This window comes from Heterodontus francisci, chromosome 36, assembly GCF_036365525.1.
Source record: "Heterodontus francisci isolate sHetFra1 chromosome 36, sHetFra1.hap1, whole genome shotgun sequence".
In the NCBI taxonomy this organism is placed as follows: domain Eukaryota; kingdom Metazoa; phylum Chordata; class Chondrichthyes; order Heterodontiformes; family Heterodontidae; genus Heterodontus; species Heterodontus francisci.
In genome coordinates, this window is record NC_090406.1 from 7,289,635 (window position 1) to 7,309,090 (window position 19,456).

General features: G+C 44.7%; 1 protein-coding gene across 1 annotated transcript in view; it reads right to left on the bottom strand.

The window, feature by feature from the left end:
* The window catches only part of ankle1 (ankyrin repeat and LEM domain containing 1), a 30,449-nt gene extending 11,250 nt beyond the window's left edge, over positions 1-19,199 (bottom strand). Inside the window, exons 1-7 of the mRNA XM_068016074.1 lie at positions 19,095-19,199; positions 16,931-17,083; positions 14,915-15,020; positions 13,886-14,012; positions 8,884-12,324; positions 7,786-7,948; positions 761-920 (exon numbers count right to left, since the gene is read on the bottom strand). Coding sequence (XP_067872175.1) covers positions 761-920; positions 7,786-7,948; positions 8,884-12,324; positions 13,886-14,012; positions 14,915-15,020; positions 16,931-17,083; positions 19,095-19,192 — 4,248 coding nt within the window. The 5' untranslated portion in view covers positions 19,193-19,199. The remainder of the gene's footprint in view (positions 1-760; positions 921-7,785; positions 7,949-8,883; positions 12,325-13,885; positions 14,013-14,914; positions 15,021-16,930; positions 17,084-19,094) is intronic.
* Positions 19,200-19,456: the final 257 nt, after the last annotated feature.

The following is a 19,456-nucleotide window of genomic DNA, read 5'->3' on the forward strand; positions in this document are numbered from 1 at the left end:
TGGACCTTGTATTTATAAAGCAGCTTTAACAAGACGTCCCAGATTGCTTCACACTGGAGGGCTGGACCACAGCTGAGGGGCAGGGTGTTTTAAATGAATATCAAAAAGATTAGGCTTTAAATGTATGTTGAAGGTGGGGAAGGGTGAAGGAAGGCGAAGGAGTTTCAGGAGTGTGTTTGGGGACCAAGCAGAGAAACGAGAACGTTGCAAGGAAATACAAGGGAACAGTCCCCTGTTCAACAGGGGGAAGTTCTCCCCAGTGTCCTGAGCCAATATTTGTCGCTCAACCAACAGATTATCTGGTCATTATCACATTGCTGTTTGTGGGATCTTGCTGTGCGCCAATTGGCTGCCGCATTGCCTACATTGCAGCAGTGACTACACTTCAAAAGGTACTGAATTGGTTGCAAAGCACTTTGGATGTCCCAAGGTTGTGCAAGACGCTATATAAACGCAAGTTCTTCCTTTTTATATTTGAACCTGCTCTGTTAGATGGTCTGTGTCAGGTCAACAGTGCAATTGGCTCAGTGCCTGGGGTCAGGAAAGTAACAATAATTCGACAAACATCAGCTGCAGGGCTCCTGCACCCAATCACAATCCTGTGACTACTACACACCCTTGGTGAGTGCAGCCAATAGTGAAGTTCACATGTTTCCCCCCACCCCACAAATAACAGATTCAGACATGCATTGATTTTTTAAAAAGCAGAAGCTTACAAATCTTAAGCAAAACACTTGAAAATCCAGCCTGTCCTGCTTACCTGATTATTGTTATTTTTAAAATGTGTCAGTGCCTCATAGAGGTGACAGTACGGTCTGGAACGCTTCCCTTTCCCCACATAGAAGATGGAGCTGACAAATGTGCGGAAACACTCGGCAGAGCTCAGCGCGTGACACCGAGCTGGCAGGTTCTTGCTGACCCTGGGAGGGGTGGTGGAGGGTGAGTGTGAGGAGAAAGGTAATAAATTAGGGGCAACTCATAAGGAAAATACACAAGCGTTTATCGTCCCTTCATTCTACAACAGATTAAACTTGTACAAAAAGTTTTATTTATTTTCCCCAAACCAAAACTACCAGTGTGTGTCTGATCCATAAAAACCCACAATAGGAATATAGGAATCGTGAGGTATAAAACGGGACTACAACCCATGCAGTTTGACTTTGAAAACAGAGTCCTGGACTAATCACAACAATCAATTACAACTTGCATTTATATAGCACCTTTAACATCGTAAAATGTCCCAAGACGCTTCACAGGAGCGTGAGCAAACATAATTTGACACAATCCACATTAGAAGATAACAAGACAGCTGACCAAAAGCTTGATCGAAGAGGCAAGGTTAAGGAGTGCCTTAAAGGAGAGAGAGGTGGAGAGGCAGAGATGTTTAGGGAGGAAATTCCAGAGGTTAGGGCCTTGGCAGCTGAAGGCACAGCCAATAATGGTGGAGTGATTAAAATCAGGGATATGGCAGAGGCCAGAATTGTGCTTCAGTTATGTGGAGAGATTAATGGTCTCCTTACTTAAGGATGTAAATGCGTTGGAAGTAGTTCAGAGAAAGTTTATTAGACAAATACCTGGAATGGGCGGGTTGTTTTATGAGGAAAGATTGGACAGGCTCGGCTTGTAATCCGCTAGAGTTTAGAAGAGTAAGAGGTGACTTGATGGAAACATACAAGATCCTGAGGGGTCTTGACAGGGTGGATGTGGAAAGGATGTTTCCCCTTGTGGAAGAATCTAGAACTAGGGGTCATTGTTTACAAATAAGGGGTTGCCCATTTAAGACAGAGATGAGGGGAAATTTTTTCTCTGAGGGTAGTCAGTCTTTGGAATTCTCTTCCTCAAAAGGCGGTGGAAGCAGAATCTTTGAATATTTTTAAGGCAGAGGTAGATAGATTCTTGATAAGCAAGGGGGTGAAAGGTTATTGAGGGTAGGCAGGAATGTGGAATCGAGGTTACAATCACATCAGCCATGATCTTATCGAATGGCAGAGTAGGCTCGAGGGGCTGAGTGGCCTACTCCTAATTTGTATGTTCGTATGTATGAAGATTGGCGAAGCTGGGATAGTTCTCCTTAGAGCAGAGAAGGCCAAGGAGCAACCTAATAGAAGTAATTAAGTTGGGGGGTTTTGAGAGAGAAAGGAGGGAAAAACTGTTTTCTCTGGAAAGTGGATCAGTAATGAGAGTCAGAGATATAAAATAATTGGCAAGAGAACTGGAGGGGAAATAAGTAGCAATCTTTTTCTACAGAGGGTTGTCAAGATCTGGAACACACTACCTGATAGGCTGTGGAAATAGATTCCATGGGAACTTTAAGGCAACTAGACATGTACACGAATCTGCAGGGCTATCGGGAGAAAGCTGAGGCGTGAGATTAAATTGGGCTGCTCTTTCAAAGTCAGCATAGGCACGACAGGCCGAATGGCCCTCTTCTGTGCTGCACGATTCTAGAAATTATTTGCCCTCCTAGCCCAACGGACACAAAGACCAACAGTAGGATGTGAAGGCTTGAGAGAGAGTGCAGAAAGATCTACGAGAACGGTTCCAGGGATGAGGGGCTTCAGTTATGAGGATGGATTGGAGAAGCTGTGGCTGTTCTCCTTGGAGAAGAGAAGATTAAGAGCAGATTTGTTAAAAGGGCTAAAATCATGGAGGGTCTGGGCTGAGCAGAGAAAAATGTCTCATTGGTGGAACAGTTGAAAACCGGAAATGGACACGGATTTCATGTGATTGGCAAAGAACCAAAAGCGATGTTAGGAATATTTTTTTTTTAAGGAGTGAGTGGCAAAATGGAATGCACTGCCTGAGAGTGTGGTGGAGGCAGATTTAATTATAGCTTTCCAAAGGGAATTAGGCAAGCACTTGAAGAGAAAAAAATCTGACAAACTACCGGGAAAGAGTGGGGGTGTGGGATTAACTGGGTTGTGCTTGCAGAAAGCTGACACAGACATGATGGGCCGAATAACCTCCTTCTGTGCTGTAACCATTCTATGATTCTACGTCGCGAGCTGACCATAATCCTGCTCGGGATCAGCAAAGCTGTTACAGATCAGACACAGGATGTGGGATTTTGCGGGTCCAGGGCCTCAGCTCCTCGCCAGGATTTATCCACTAAACCAGAATGGGGACTGTCAACACTTCAAATCAAATGCATCAAATCTAAACCTGGGGCTAGGCAGTGCAGTGGGATTTCACATCAACTCCACCTTGCAGATGAAACTCTAGCTGTAAGGGTTCTACCCCTGAATGTGTTTACAGGGTCTCAATGCAGGTACGAGTGAGTTTTGAGGTTGGAGCTCAGTTACTGGGACAGTGTAGAGGGAGCTTTACTCTGTATCTAACCCTGTGCTGTACCTGTCCTGGGAGTGTTTGATGGGAATCACAGGTTCCTGATGCAGATCAAAAAATTTATAAGCAGGAGGTATTAAATAGGCTGTCTATACTTAAAGTTGATAAAGCACCAGGACCGGATGAGATGCATCCAAGGATACTGAGGGAAGTGAGAGTGAAAATTGTGGAGGCACTGGCCATAATTTTTCAGTTTTCCTTAGACTCAGGGGTGGTGCCAGAGGACTGGAGAATTGCAGATGTTACACCCCTGTTCAAAAAAGAATGTAAAGATAAGCCCAACAACTGCAGGCCAGTCAGTTTAACTCAGTGGTGGGGACACTTCTAGAGACAATAATTCGTGACCAAATTAATAGACACAATAATCACATGTAAAGAGAGGGCATGAAAGAATATTGGCAAGCAAAATCAAAGGTGAACCCAAAGATGTTTTACCAATACATTAAGAATAAGAGGATAACGAAGGAGAGACTAGGACCCATAAAAGACCAAAAAGGTAACCTATGTGTAGGGGTGGAAGATGTTGCTATGGTTCTTAATGAATACTTGGTGTCTGCCTTCACAAAAGAGGGGGACGATGCAGATACTGTGGTTAAGGAGAAGGAGTGTGAAGTATTGGATGTGATAAACATCGGGAGAGGGGAAGTATTAATGGGATTAGCATCCTTGAAAGTTGATAAATCACCAGGGCCAGAAGAAATATACCCTAGGCTGTTAAAAGCAGCAAGAGAGGAAATAGCAGAAGGTCTAACCATTATTTTCCAGTCCTCACTGGATACAGATGTGGTGCCGGGAGATTGGAGAACTGCTAATGTTGTACCTCTGTTTAAAAAGTTAGCGAAGGATAGACCAGGCCAGTCAGTCTAACCTCAGTAGTGGGCAAATTATTGGAATCTATTCCGAGAGACAGGATAAACTGTCACTTAGAAAGGCACAGGTTAATCAAGTAAAATAAAAGCAAAATACTGCGGATGCTGGAAATCTGAAATAAAAACAAGAAATGCTGGAACCACTCAGCAGGTCTGGCAGCATCTGTGGAAAGAGAAGCAGAGTTAACGTTTCGGGTCACTGACCCTTCATCGGAACTGACAAATATTAGAAAAGTCACAGGTTATAAGCAAGTGAGGTGGGGGTGGGGCAAGAGGTAACAAAGGAAGTCTAGATTGGACCAGGCCGCATAGCTGACCAAAAGGTCACGGAGCAAAGGCAAACAATATGTTAATGGTGTGTTGAAAGACAAAGCATTAGTACAAATTAGGTGTTAATACACTGAATATTGAACAGCAGCAAGTGCAAACCTGAAAAAACCAGTGAGTAAGCAAACTGAACAAACTAAGATGAAATGAAATAAATGCAAAAAAAAGATTGTAAAAAATGTAAAAAAGAATGTAAAAAGAAAGAAAAAAAATCACTAAAAATGAAAGTAAAATGGGGGGCTGTCATGCTCTGAAATTATTGAACTCAATGTTCAGTCCAGCAGGCTGTAGTGTGCCTAATCGGTAAATGAGATGCTGTTCCTCGAGCTTGCGTTGATGTTCACTGGAACACTGCAGCAATCCCAGGACAGAGATGTGAGCATGAGAGCAGGGGGGAGTGTTGAAATGGCAAGCAACCGGAAGCTCAGGGTCCTGCTTGCGAACTGAGCGGAGATGTTCCGCAGAGCGGTCACCCAGTCTGCGCTTGGTCTCCCCAATGTAGAGGAGACCACACTGTGAGCAGCGAATACAGTATACTACATTGAAAGAAGTACAAGTAAATCGCTGCTTCACCTGAAAGGAGTGTTTGGGGCCAGGTTAATCAAGGATAGTCAGCATGGATTTGTTAAGGGAAGATCTTGTTTGATCAAATTGAGTGAATTTTGTGAAGTAACAAGGAAGATAGATGAGGGTAATGTAGTTGATGTGGCCTACATGGATTTTAGCAAGGCTTTTGACAAGGTTCCACATGGCAGACTGGTTAAAAAAATAAAAGCCCATGGGATCTTGGGAAATGCAGCAAGGTGGATACAAAATTGGCTCAGTGGCAGGAAACAAAGGGTAATTGTTGACGGGTGTTTTAGCGACTGGAGGGCTGTTTCCAGTGACGTTTCGCAGGGCTCAGTACTGGGTCCCCTGCTTTTTGTGGTATATATTAATAATTTGGACATAAATGTAGGGGGCATGATCAAGAAGTTTGCAGACGACACAAAGATTGACCGTGTGGTAGATGGCGAGGAGGATAGCTGTAGGCTGCAGGAAGATATTGATGGTCTGGTCAGATGGGCAGAAAAGTGGCAAATGGAATTCAATCTGGAGAAGTGTGAGGTGATGCATTTGGGGAGGTCAAACAAGGCAAAGGAATACATGATAAATGGGAAAATATTGAGAAGTGTAAAGGAAGTGAGGGACCTTGGAGTGAATGTCCACAGGTCCCTGAAGGTAGCAGGATAGGTCGATAAGGTGGTTAAGAAGGCATATGGAATCCTTTTCTTTATTAGCCGAGGGATAGAATACAAGAGCAGGGAGGTTATACTGGAACTGTATAGCTCATTGGTTAGGCCACAACTTGAATACTGTGTGCAGTTCTGGTTACCTCATTACAGAAAGGATGTAATTGCACTAGAGAGGGTACAGAGGAGATTTACTAGGATGTTGCCAGGACTGGAAAAATGCAGCTAAGAGGAAAGATTGGATAGGCTGGGGTTGTTCTCCTTGGAACAGAGAAGGCTGAGGGGAGATCTGATTGAAATGTACAAAATTGAGATGGGCCTGGATAGAGTGGAGGTGAAGGGTCAATTCACCTTAGCAGAGAGATCAGTGACGAGGGGGCATAGATTTAAAGTGATTGGTAGGAAAATTAGAGGGGAGATGAGGGAAAATGTTTTTACCCAGAGGGTGGTGGGGGTCTGGAACTCACTGCCTGAAAGGGTAGTTGAGGCAGAAACCCTCAACTCATTCAAAAGGAGTTTGGACATGCACCTCAAGTGCTGTAATCTGCAGGACTACAGACCAACGTTGGAAGGTGGGATTAGAATAGGTGGATCGTTTTTCAGCCGGCACAGACACGATGGGCCAAGTAACCTCTTTCTGTGCCTTAAACGTTCTATGATTCTATGGACAAATGCAGGTTAATTAAGGAAAACCAACACGTATTCATCAAGGGAAAATCATGTTTAACTTGCTGGAGTTTTTTTTCGAAGAGGTAACAGAGAGGGTTGATGAGGACAATGCAATTGATGCGATGTACATATACTTCCAAAAGTCATTTGATACAGTGTCACGCAACAGACTTGTGAGCAAAATTCAAGCTCATGGAATAAAAGGGACAGTAGCAAACTGGATACAAAATTGGCTGAGTGACAGGATACAGAGAGTAGTGGTTAATGGATGTTCTTCAGACTGGAGGAAGGTTTGTAGTGGAGTTCCCCAGGGATCTGTGTTGGGACACTTGCTCTTCCCGATATATATTAGTGACCTAGACCTTGGTGTGCAGGGCACAGTTTCAAAATTTGCCAATGATACAAAATTTGGAATGATTGGGAATGTGATGAGGATAATGTAGAACTTCAAAAGGACATAGATAAGTTGGTGGAATGGGCAGACAAGTGTCAGATGAAGCTCAATGCAGAGAAATATGAAGTGATTCATTTTGGTAGGAAGAACATGGAGTGACAACATAAAAGGTACAATTCTAAAGGGAGTTCAGGAGCAGAGGGACCTGGGTGTATATGTGCATAAGTCATTGAAGGTGGCAGGACAGGTTGAGAGAGTGGTTAATAAAGCATACAGTATCCTGGGCTTTATTAACAGGAGCATAGAGTACAAGAGTAAGGAAATTATGTTGAACTTGTATAAGACATTAGTTTGGCCTCAGCTGGAGTATTACGTCCAATTCTGGGAGCCACACTTTAGAAAAGATGTGAAGGCATTGGAAAGAGTGCAGAAAAAATTCACGAGAATGTTTCCAGGGATGAGGAACTTCAGGTATGAAGACAGATTGGAGAAGTTGGGACTGTTTTCCTTGGAGAAGAGAAGGCCGAGAGGTGATTCGATAGAGGAATTCAAAATCGTGAGGGATCTGGACAGAGTAGATAGAGAGAAACTGTCCGCACGCGTGAAAAGCGAGAGAACGAGAGGCTGCAGATTTAAGGTAATTGGCAAAAGAAGCAAAAGCGACAGCAGGAAAAAGTTCTTTACGCAGTAAGTGGTTAGGATCTGGAATGCACTGCCTGAGAGTGTGGTGGAGGCAGATTCAATCGGGGCCTTCAAAAGGGAATTAGACTGTTATCTGAAAAGGAAGGTGGTGCAGGGTTCTGGGGAGAAGGTGGGGAATGGCATTCAGTGAACTGGTCATTTGGAGAGCCGGTGCAGACACGATGGGCTGAATGGCCTCCTTCTGTGCTGTAACAATTCTGTGATTCTGTTCCTTCCCCAAGCATGAACATTTCTCAGTTTAATTTACCTGGGATCGAGGAGCAAATAATTGAAACTGGATTTGAGGAGCCCTTCTCTCCACTTGCGGTTCTGGTCCGCCTGATCAAATTGTTGCACTAAAGCGATTTCATCCTGACTGCAGTCTGGGAAGACAAACGTATCCAGAGTCTGACAGAGCTCAGGACTGTAGCCTGTGTAACAGAAAACAGGTGAGCAGATAGAACCAGAGTCACATTTCCATCAAGTGAGGTTTCCATTGCAGTTATAGAAACAGATTTAAAGTAATTGGTGGAAGGAGTACAAGGAAGTTGGGAAATTCTCTCACCCATATAAAGGTCAGGGTCTGGAACTCACTGGCTGATAGGGTAAAAGACAGAAACCCACATCACATTTGAAAAAAAACACTTGGATATGCACTTGAAGTGCCATAAACCTACGAGGCTATGGACCAAGAGCTGGAAGGTGGGATTAGACAAGATCACTTTTTTGGCCGGCATGGACAGGATGGGCTGAATGGCCTCTTTCCGTGCTATTAATCTATGAAAGCAAACAGAGGAGAAATAATTCTCATCTACAGAAGCCTCGCTCCCTCTTATCCAGCCAGTTGAATTAGTTACATACAAGAAAGAAATAACTTTACAGCCAATGATGTACCTTTGGAAGTGTAGTCACTGTTGTAACGTAGGAAATGTGGCAGCCAATTTGTGCACAGCAAGCTCCCACAAACAGCAATGAGATTGTGACCAGATTTTTTTTTGTTTTTTTTTTATATAAAAGAAGTGATGTCAGCTGACGGATAAATGGCCACGACACCCTGCTCTTCAAATAGCATCACGGGATCTTTTACACCCTTCTGAGAAGGCAGACAGGGCCTCAGTTTAAAGCCTCTTCCGAAAGAAGGCAGCTCCGACACTCAGCCTGGATCGTGTGCTCAAGTCTCAGAAGTGAGCCACTAAGCCACAATACATGAAAGGGTATGACTGCAGTCTGTATATAACTTGCTAGTTTCTGTGGGGAAATTTAGACTAGATATTATATACAGGCACAGAGGTCTATTTCAGGCCCATGATAACTATAAAGGACCAGCATTTCCAACCTACAAGCAAGATTAAAGTCTTCAACTTACTTGTAGACTGTTGTGGCTTCCTGGGGAGGGGCTCCTTCCTTATCCTGTCCAGACAGTGCAGATAAACCTTCCTGGTAAGGTCTGTTACTGGCCCAGGGTCTTCTCCGTGGTCTTTGAGCTGCCTTCGTATCTGATCGTTGGATAGAAGGAGGCTAGGAGACAATCTTGGCTGTTCGACACTTGCCAGCAGGTTTTCCTTCTCCTCGGCAAAGGTCTTCCCGCTCTTGTAAGCCCTCCAATCATAGATGACAGTCTCCTCAGAGACTGAAGTGCTCAGGCTCTCGAAGCTAGTGTCCTTGCAAGGGTAACGACGCTCAATCAAAGCATGGCCGTCCTCAGTGTCAGTGTAAAGGTACTCCACCGTCTCACTCACACTGCTGTTGGCCGGACGGCCACCAGGGGACAGTTGGAGGTCAATGTTGCCCAAGAGGCTTTGCCATTCAGCATTGCAGTTTGGTATTTTTGAAAGACGCTCTTCAACAGACCGTTTGGAATAGCTACACCTTTGGTTTCCCAGCTGCGAATTGGTATCCTCCAGCCTGGTACTTTCACACACGTTGCTGTTTCGGGGACAGTCCCTGCTTTCAGCCTCAGGTTCTCCACCTAATGGCACCAGACTAAGACACGGAGAAGAAGGTCGTGAGTGAGCACTAGGCGACATTGGAGCACCATACAGCTCACTTCGCAAGTCATTATCTTTAGAAGGCCATGGAGTATCACCTTCTTCTGAAGGGCTACAATATTTCCTTTGATCAACACCATTGGCTTTTACATCAGGTTGAGCCACCTCTGTGCCCGACTGCCTGATGGGCGGGCAAATACAACCATCTTGGTTGGCATTGCCAAATTTCTCAAGGCTTATTGGATGTGGGAATGGTACCATTTGGCTTCCCTTACTGGCGTTGGTTATACTTTTCAACCGGGCACTCTGATTTTTGCTGTTTGCATCATGTGTTTGCGGTGAAGATTGGGCTGTTCTTTTTTCATGATTAGCATTTAGGAATGGTTCGGTGTCAAGGTCAACATCTTCCAGGTTTGGGCACGATGCTGCCAATGGCTGGGCAGTCCATTTCTCATGATGATTACATCTAACAAAGGGAACGGTGTCCATGTCTGCATCTTCATTGTCTGAACAGTGAGCAAAGGAGTGAGTTTGATCTTCATTCTCCGCTTCCTGGGAAATAGCGGATCCATTGCTGTGGGAGTCAAACCAACCAGATGGACTTCTAACATCATCCATCTGCTGTTTGCGGCTTCGTCTAATTCTAGTTGGCATGGCAATAGTTTGCTCAAAAAGGGAAGGGTCATAGCTTCGTGAAGAGGAGTTGGCCAGTCGACTCTTAGTGCGCGGAGTAACAAAAGGTGACAAACTATTCTCGTTGGGTTGCTGCGACAGTTCTGTCTTGGCTGCTATCTTGATGTCCTTCAATAGCTTTTCCAACCCCGAACCACCTTCATCGTCTTTCTCATCCTCAATTGATGAATATTCCTCATCTAAACTTGCTTGGGTTTTGTTTCCTGCAACATTGTTGATGGAAGCAGAGCCCCTACATGATATCCCAAGGTTTGGTTCATTGGCATGGACAATGGAAGGTGAAGATTGCTTGGTGGACACCATCAACAAGCCTGGAAAGTCCCCATCTTCTCCATGGCCCATGACAGAAACAGGTTCTCCAATAGGCTGATCCTCTCGCTTAGACTTGTGATTTTGATTGTTTGTATCCCTGGTTGGGGACATCACCGGGCTGGATTCATTTTCACCATTGAGCATCACCTGATGATCCTTGGTTAATGGCATCACATTGCAGGGGTCTGCTGTTAACCACCCCTCGTACATACAGCTGTTAGTACAGGTAGGTCCTGCACGCGAGCTCTGTTGGACATCACTGTCGCTTGGGTTGGCCAAGGTGCTGTAGAAAAGACCTGCATCGCGGTAGCTTTGCTGCCTTTGAGGACTTGGAGAATTATACTCGGTTTGCTCGCCATTCCTTTGCAAAGGAGTATGGCTGGATATTTTCTCGATGAACTGGGAGTCTTTGAAAGAAAGAGTCTGCAAATCTCTAGTGTATAGCAACTGGATGCCGATTGTTGCAATTTCACTTTTACACCCCAAAACAGATTTGTCCTGTTTCCTGCCTGAAGGAGTTGGCTGCACTAAACAGGGGTCTTTGTCTGTCTGCTGCATGGGACCTTCCTGTACCTGCTCTGCGTGGTTCGTATGCTTGAAGCTTTCAACAGCACTGGAGAAAACATCAGATTCACTTTCACAGCTACAGTAGGGGCTGCTGCTTGAACCAGAAGTCGAGAGCAAAGCTTTGGAATCACCATCTTTACGCTGGGCGGTGTCAGCATACACAGGAGATTCATCATCGTCTGTCCCCACGGTATGGTCTAAAGTGTCCTCAGAGAGAACTGCAGTGGTTTTATCCAGGTCATGCAGAGCGAGAACTGCAGTGGTTTTATCCAGGTCATGCAGAGCAGTCGAATTAGTGCGTTCAAATAAGTAGACATGATCTGGTGAAGTTATGTCAATGCCTTTGTTGCTAGATGATCTGATTAAAAGTTCAGAATCACAAAATCCTTTGTGCTTGGCAAGGTCAAGCATAGTGTTTGAAAGAGATCTGCTGAACTGAGACCTTCCCTTTAAACTGCAGGTACAATCCAATTCAGAGAGCCACTCTGTGCCAACAGAAGCATCACCATCTCGAAAGACTTCCTTCGCTTCATGCAAACCACTGTTTGCTCTTTGGGCATGGACAAGTTCAACTGGGAAGTGCTGGGCTTCAGGCAGATGATTAGTTGAGGTATTCAATCCATTGTTCCCTACCGGACATAGTCGAGCTGCAGAGGGAGGCAAAAAGCTCTCGTCATCAATGGAGATGTTCACTCCGTGGTTTAGAGCTGGAGGGAGCAGGGTAGCAGACACAGGAAGAAAGCTCTCATCATCCTTAAGAGTTAACTCTTGGTCTGCTGGTGTACAGACCTCAAAAGTGTCAACTGCAGAATTCAATCCATTTGAAGTCTGCTCTTCAAACTTCCCAAAGGTAGGCACATGGGTACTCGATAACACACAACTGTCAAGGGTTAGTTCTGTAGTTTCACCAACAACTGGGTCTTCACTCCAGTCTTCAGCAATGCCCACATGATGGTTTGGTCCCTGAGGCTTCATTGCTCCTGATTGGGACTGGAGCCTTAGTGATTGAGACCAGACTGATGTATCTTCTCCCAAAGGGCCACCCCTCAGGTTTCTTGTCGAGTAGCTGCTTGGTCGTTGACTGATTTCGCTGCTATTAGTGACACCAAGCTCTGGCTGTCTGAGGGTTGAGGAATGAAATTCTTCACTTCTTCCGGGAAACTTGCAAGGCTTGTGGCTCTCCGTGGCACCCAGCTCAACTGGATCAGCGAAGAAATGAAAAGCACTGCTTACTCTTCGATAGCGGACTGCAAAAACCCAAAAGATGTACCAGACGTTAGTAACATTCAAAATAAACGGTCTTCATCTGATCCACCTCCAAGGTGGAAAGGAGATCACTGATAGCAAAGATCTTTAACTGGAGGAATAAAATGAACGGGGTATGTTTGAATCTTTTTAATTAAAATTTAAAGCTCAAATGCGCTAAAATTAAATCAGTTCAGATGGAAACAGGGAAAATGTGTTTCTGTGGGATTACTACGAATGTATCAAGAATTCAGACACCTGGCAAACGCAGGCCTTCCAAAAAAAAAAAAATCTTTTTTCATCCATCTGCAATTTTAGATTGATGGAATCCAAGTCTTTCTGCTGGCTGTCTGCCCAAAGCAAAATGAGTTTGGACCAGTTTCAGCCAGATTGCGAGTGACTAGGAGATAATGGCACAAAGACTGCGTTACAGCGGCAGAAGGGTCAGTAACCAGGCGACACAGATTTAAGCTGATTGGCAAAAGAACCAGAGGCAACAAGAGGAAACCTTTTTTTAAAAAAATAATTTAAAAAATACACTGAGTTATGATCTGGAATGCGTTGCCTGAAACATTGGTGGAAGATGTAATTGCAATTTTCAAAGGGGAATTGGATAAAAAATTGCAGGGCTATTGGGAAAGAGCAAGGGAGTGGGATTAATTGGAAAGCTCTACCAAAGAGTTGGCAAAGGCACGATGGGCTCCTTCTATGCTATATCATTCTATAATCCACCTCCAAGTTGGCAATGTCACCCAAGAAGGCTACAGAATAGCTGGGGTGCCTTGGAAATAGTGTCTTGCCAGTATGGGACAAAGTTACATTGTTGGGATGGTATAACGGGTATGACAGTATAACTATTAATTCTCTTCTGCCCTCAAACCACCCTTTGCCCACAAAACTGAGATGTATATTATTTAGAAAAAATTGAACTGGGGCTGGGGGCTCTTTTCTTAGGATTGGAGAAAGCCACGAGGTTACCTGATAGAGGTCTTCAAGATCACGAGAGCGGTTGACAGGGTAAACATCGATGTTTCCACTTGTGGGGGGGAGACCAGAACTAGCAGCCATCAAATAAGATAGTCACTAATAAATGTAATAGGGTATTCAGGAGAAACGTCTTTGCCCAGAGAGTGCTGAGAACGTGGAACTCGCTACCACAGGGAGTGGTTGAGGCAAATAGGATAGATGCATTTAAGGGGAAGCTGGATAAATACATAAGGAGAAAGGAATAGAAAGATATGTGGATGGGGTTTAATGAAGCAGGGTAGGAGGAAGCTCATGTGGAGCATAAGCACCAGCATGGATCTATTGAGCTGAATTGGCTATTTCTGTGCAGTAAATAATTTGTAATGTCACTATGCTCAGACACAAAGGGTACGGAGGCCAACTGAAACACCCCAATTGCAGCTTGAATGGAGATTGGTAACAACAGGGCAGACTGGGGAATGGGCCTATCCCTTCCTAGCCCATGAGGCTCCATGTCAAATTATACATTTAACCATTAATCCATTGGGGGAGATCTGGTAAAGGAGTTAAAAACAATTATGAGAATTGAACTTTGACCATATTGGTAAGTGGGAGGGTCTTCCTCTGCATCCTCCAGCTGACTGCAGTGGTGGTATCCTTGCAGAATCTGACGACATTTCACATTTCCTTGCTCTTCAGCTAATTGCACTGCGCTCAGCCCATCCTAGATTTTAAGTCAAACAAACAGAGATTTACCTCAAGTGTTGTACACGAAGTACAGCTGTACACAAAGAGGTCAAACAACCAACGTGATACAGCTAAACACATTTACAAAGTTTTCTGGCAGAACACACCACAGTTTTTGTATCAGTGTTCCGGATTTCCACTCCCCTTTAAGTGAAAAATTGCTTCCTAACTGGCCTCGCTCTAGTTTTGTTACGTGCCCTCGTTTTGGATTCCATCAGCAGAGGAAATAGTTTCTCTGCATCCATCCCACCAATTTATCATTTTAAACATCTTAATTTGATTACCTCATCAACCTTCAAACATCTAGTCATTTATGCCATTGCTGTTTGTGGGATCTTGCTGTGTGCATATTGGATGCAGAGCTTCCCACAAAACAACCACGGCACTTCAAGAAAATAATTACCTGGCATTTTGCTACTTCCCAAGGTCATGATAATTATAGATCCGTACAGCACACAAGGAGGCCATTGGGCCCATCATGCTTATGTTGGCTCTTTGAAGGAGCTATCCAATTAGTCCAACTTTCCTATAGCTCTTTCCCCATAGCCTGAAAAATTTTCCCCATGATGTGTTTATCCAATTCCTTTTTGAAAGTTATTTTTGAATCTGCTTCCACTGCCCTTTCAGGCAGTGCATTCCAAATCATCATAACTCACTGTATAAAAGAAACTCTCATCCCTACTCGGGTCCCTTTACCAATTATCTTAAATCTGTGTTCTCTGCTAACCAGCCCTCCTGCCACTGGAAACAGGCATAAACGCCAAGTCCTTTCTTCTTGGATAAACAGCACAGGTTGACACTGCCTGTATTAAATGAGCAATTGGGGAGCTGGAGAAAAAGATCAGTTCATGAAGGAGAACGGTTACTTTAATCAGTTACCTGGTCCAGTAGAGTTGGGTCTGCTCCATTTCTGAGTAACAGTTTCAAACTCTTGACACACCCCCAGGAGGCAGCTACGTGCAAGGGAGTGAGATCCTCAGTAGACCTACATAACAAATAAGACTGGGTAAGAATTGCGCCGAATTTCAATAGTATGCAACCTTGTTAGATTGTACAGGTGATCCAGCTAGTCTAACATAATCTGGTGTCACCAGGATTTCACTATACAATACTGATGGGTACAGGGCTGTCACTGTAAAACGCTGGGGTAGAGTACTAGTGGGGACTGGTCTGTCATTGGTGATGATGCAATTTAAAATTACTAAGAGTGTACATTTTTTATGATTCATTCACAGGATAGGGGCGTCACTAGTAACGCCCAGCATTTATTGCCCATTTTAAATTACCCTCGAGAAGATGGTGGTGAGTTATAGAACGTTTACGGCACACAAAGAGGCCAATTGGCCCATTGTGAATGCACCAGCCGAAAAATGAGCCACACAGCCTAATCCCACTTTCCAGCATTTGGCCCGTAGCCCTGCAGGTTACTGCACTTGAGGTGCATATCCAGACACCTTTTAAATAAGTTGGGGTCTCTGCCTCAACTACCCTTTCAGGCAGTGAGTTCCAGACCTCCAACACCCTCTGGGTGAAAAAAATCTTTCTTGATCTCTAATCTTTCGACCAATCTCTTTAAATCTATGCCCCCCCCCTAGTTACTGACCTCTCTGCTAAGGTAAATAGGTGCTTCCCATCCACTCTATCCGGGCCCCTCAGAATCTTTTACATCTTAAATCAAATCTCCCCTCAGCCTCCTCTGTTCCAAGAACAACAACCCCAGCCAATCCAATCTTTCCTCATAGGTGCATTTTTCCAGTCCCGGCAATATCCTCGTAAATCTCCTCAGTACCCTTTCTACTGCAATTACATCCTTTCTGTAATGAGGTGACCAGAGCTGCACACAGTGCTCAAATTGTGGCCTAACCAATGAGTTATCCAGTTCCAGCATAACCTCCCTGCTTTTGTATTCTATACCTCGGCTAATAAAGTAAAGGATTCCGTGTGCCTTCTCAACCACCTTATCGACCTATCCTGCTACCTTCAGGGACTTGTGGACATTCACTCCAAGGTCCCTCACTTCCTCTACACCTCAGTATTCACCCATTAACCGTGTATTCCTTTGCCTTGTTTGATCTCCCCAAATGCATCACCTCACACTTCTCGGAGTTGAATTCCATTTGCAACTTTTCTGCCCATCTGACCAGTCCATTGATATCTTTCTGCTGCCTACAGCTATCCTCCTCGCTATCAACCTCATGGCCAATTTTTGTATCTAAGTACAACTTTCTTCATCATGTCCCCTAGGTTTACGTTCAAATCGTTAATATATACCAAAAAAGCAGGGGACCTAGTACTGAACCCTGTGGAACGCCACTGGAAACAGCCTTCCAGTTGCAAAAACACCAGTCAGTCACCTTCTTGAATACAATTGAATTGCTTGCGAGGCGATTTCAGAGGACAGTTAAGAGTCAACCACATTGCTGTGGGTCTGGAGTCACATGCAGGCCAGACCAGGCAAGGACAGATGGGATTTTTTAAAAAACAAATAAGAATCCAATAGTTTCATGGTCATCATTACTGATACTAGCTTTTTATGCCAGATTTATTTAATGAATTTAAAATTCCCCCACCCACCAGTCCTGTACCCCAGTGTTATACAGGGACAGGCAGACCTATCCCCACCAGTACTCTGCAGCATTAGTCCAGACCTCTGGATTACTAGTCCAGTAACATAACCTCTATGCTACTGTATCCGACACATGTGCAGGTCACACAATATTAAAAGTATAAAGGAGACCCATCCACTGTAGAAGCTGACATACCCCCGAGAACCCCTGCAGATGGAACAGGAAATCCAACTAGCATATTGAAAATGAATTTTTGGGACCTCAGTCTGAAAACCTGCACGCTAAAGCAGCCCAGTGGCACAGGGGACTATAACAAACTGTTGCTAACCTGACATTGGGATTTGCCCCATTTTGAAGGAGTAGTTTTAAACACCGGATTCCACCTTCTGTGTCCTTCCCAGATGCTAAGTGTAGAGCTGCTATTCCCTCAGGTAAAACGAGATTGGGATCAGCAGTTCCCTTCAACCACTTCTCCAAGGAACTAAGAAGGAAAGGAAAGATTACATGGGATAAAATCAGCTCACGGTCATCAGAGAAACACAGGTAGGAACATCTTCAAAAAAGATGATTGTCTTTCGGTGGTTTTCTCCACATCTCCCCTGAAGGTCTTCATGTTGAGCACAGGTAAACTATTTAAATACGCGCAGGCATCACAGCCCAGTCTCATCCCGTCCTCAGCCGACACACGTGAACAACTCGCACTTCTATGGCACCTTTAACATAGTAAAGCATCCCAAAGTGCTTCACAGGAGCATTACTGAACAAAATTTGACACCGAGACACAGAACAAGAGGGCGGCACAGAGGTGCAGTCTTAGCACTGCAGCCTCACAGCTCCAGTGACCCGGGTTCGGTTCTGCGTACTGCCTGTGTGGAGTTTGCAAGTTCTCCCTGTGACCGCGTGGGTTTCCGCCGGGTGCTCCGGTTTCCTCCCACAGCCAAAGACTTGCCAGTTGATAGGTAAATTGGCCATTGTAAATTGCCCCTAGTGTAGGTAGGTGGTAGGAGAATTGAGGGAAGGTGGGGATGTGGTAGGGAATATGGAATTAGTGTAGGATTAGTATAAATGGGTGGTTGATGGTCGGCACAGACTCGGTGGGCCGAAGGGCCTGTTTCAGTGCTGTATCTCTAAACTAAACTAAACATGACCAAAAGCTTGGTCAGTGAAGTAGGCTTTAAGGAGAACCTGAGAGGTAGAGTGGCATAGAGGTTTCGGGAGGGAATTCCAGAGCTTAGGACCTATAAGGACGAGGGTAACAGACACAAGGGAACACAGTCACCTGCAAGTTCCCCTCCAAGTCACACACCATCCTGACTTCCTTCACTGTCACTGGGTTAAAATTCTGGAAGGACCTCCCAAACAGCACTGCGGCTATAGCTACACCACAGGGACTACAGACTGCAGCAGTTCAAGGCTGTGGCTCACCACCACCTTCTCAGGGGCAATCAGGGATGGGCAAAAACAGCAACACTGATGTCCTATGAATGAACAATAGAAAGCAACTTAAGACATGGTAGTCAATGGTGGATCAATGAAAATAGGGGATGCTCAAGAAGCCAGGAATTGAAGGAGCACAGAGATCTCACAGGGTTGTAGGAGGTTAGAGAGATAGGGAAAGGCGAGGACATGGAAGAATTTGAAAACTAGGATGAGAATTTTAAAATTGAGATGATGCCAGACCAGGATGCAATGTAGCGAGCCCAGGGGTAAAACAGGTGAGCAGGACTTAGTGCAAGTTAGGATACAGAGTTTTGGATGAATTCAAGTTTATGTAGAATGGAAGATGGGAAGCCAACCAGCAGAGCATTAGAACGGTCAAGTCTGGAGTTAACAAAGATATAGATGAGGATTTCAGTAGCACACGAGCTGAGGCAGGGACAAAGATGGGTGACATTACAGAGGTGGAACTAGGTGGCCCTCATGATGGAGCGGATATACTGTCAGAAGCTCATTGCAGGGTCAATCAGGACTCCAAATACAGGAAGTGATCCAAAAGCAAAAACACTGCAGATGCTGGAAATCTGAAATAAAAACAGAAAATGCTGGAAACATTCAGCAGGTTAGGTAAAAAAAACGAGTTGATATTTGAGATCGATGACCTTTCATGAGAACTGGAAAAAGATAGCGCAATTGATGGGCAGTCCCTAAACAAGGTGCAAAACATGCAGCAATTGATGGGCAGCCCCTAAACAAGGTGCAAAACATGCAGCAATTGATGGGCAGCCCCTAAACAAGGTGCAAAACATGCAGCAATTGATGGGCAGCCCCTAAACAAGGTGCAAAACATGCAGCAATTGATGGGCAGCCCCTAAACAAGGTGCAAAACATGCAGCAATTGATGGGCAGTCCCTAAACAAGGTGCAAAACAGTCATTGATGGACCACCCCCAACAACCAAAAACAAGTCCCAACTTGCTGGTCCTGCTTACATGCAACAGGGACTAACAGTTACAATCATGTTTAACATTGCTGTTTATATATAAACATCCTTACTCAGCATCTTCCTCCTCTATAGCCAAGTGCAGACGCCTGGCCAACAGCTCCCTACTCATCCTCCCTAAACTCCAGCTACCGCCGCTTCCCAGCTTCATTCAAACATCCCCGCCGCCGCCCGCGTCACCAGCATGGCAAGTCCCGCTCATTCCACCCTCAACATCCAATAGGAACACAGCGATTACCAACCTCGCCTTTCTATTGGTTTCAGTAGCTGCCACTCATAGTGTTCCTTTCCCTCCTCCCCCTCCCTGAGCCTGGATCCAAGCGCAACCAATATATAAAAGGGAGGGAGCACGCCAAATAATCATGAATATAACACAAGTAAAATCAAATAGATTAACATTTATAAGATATGAAAG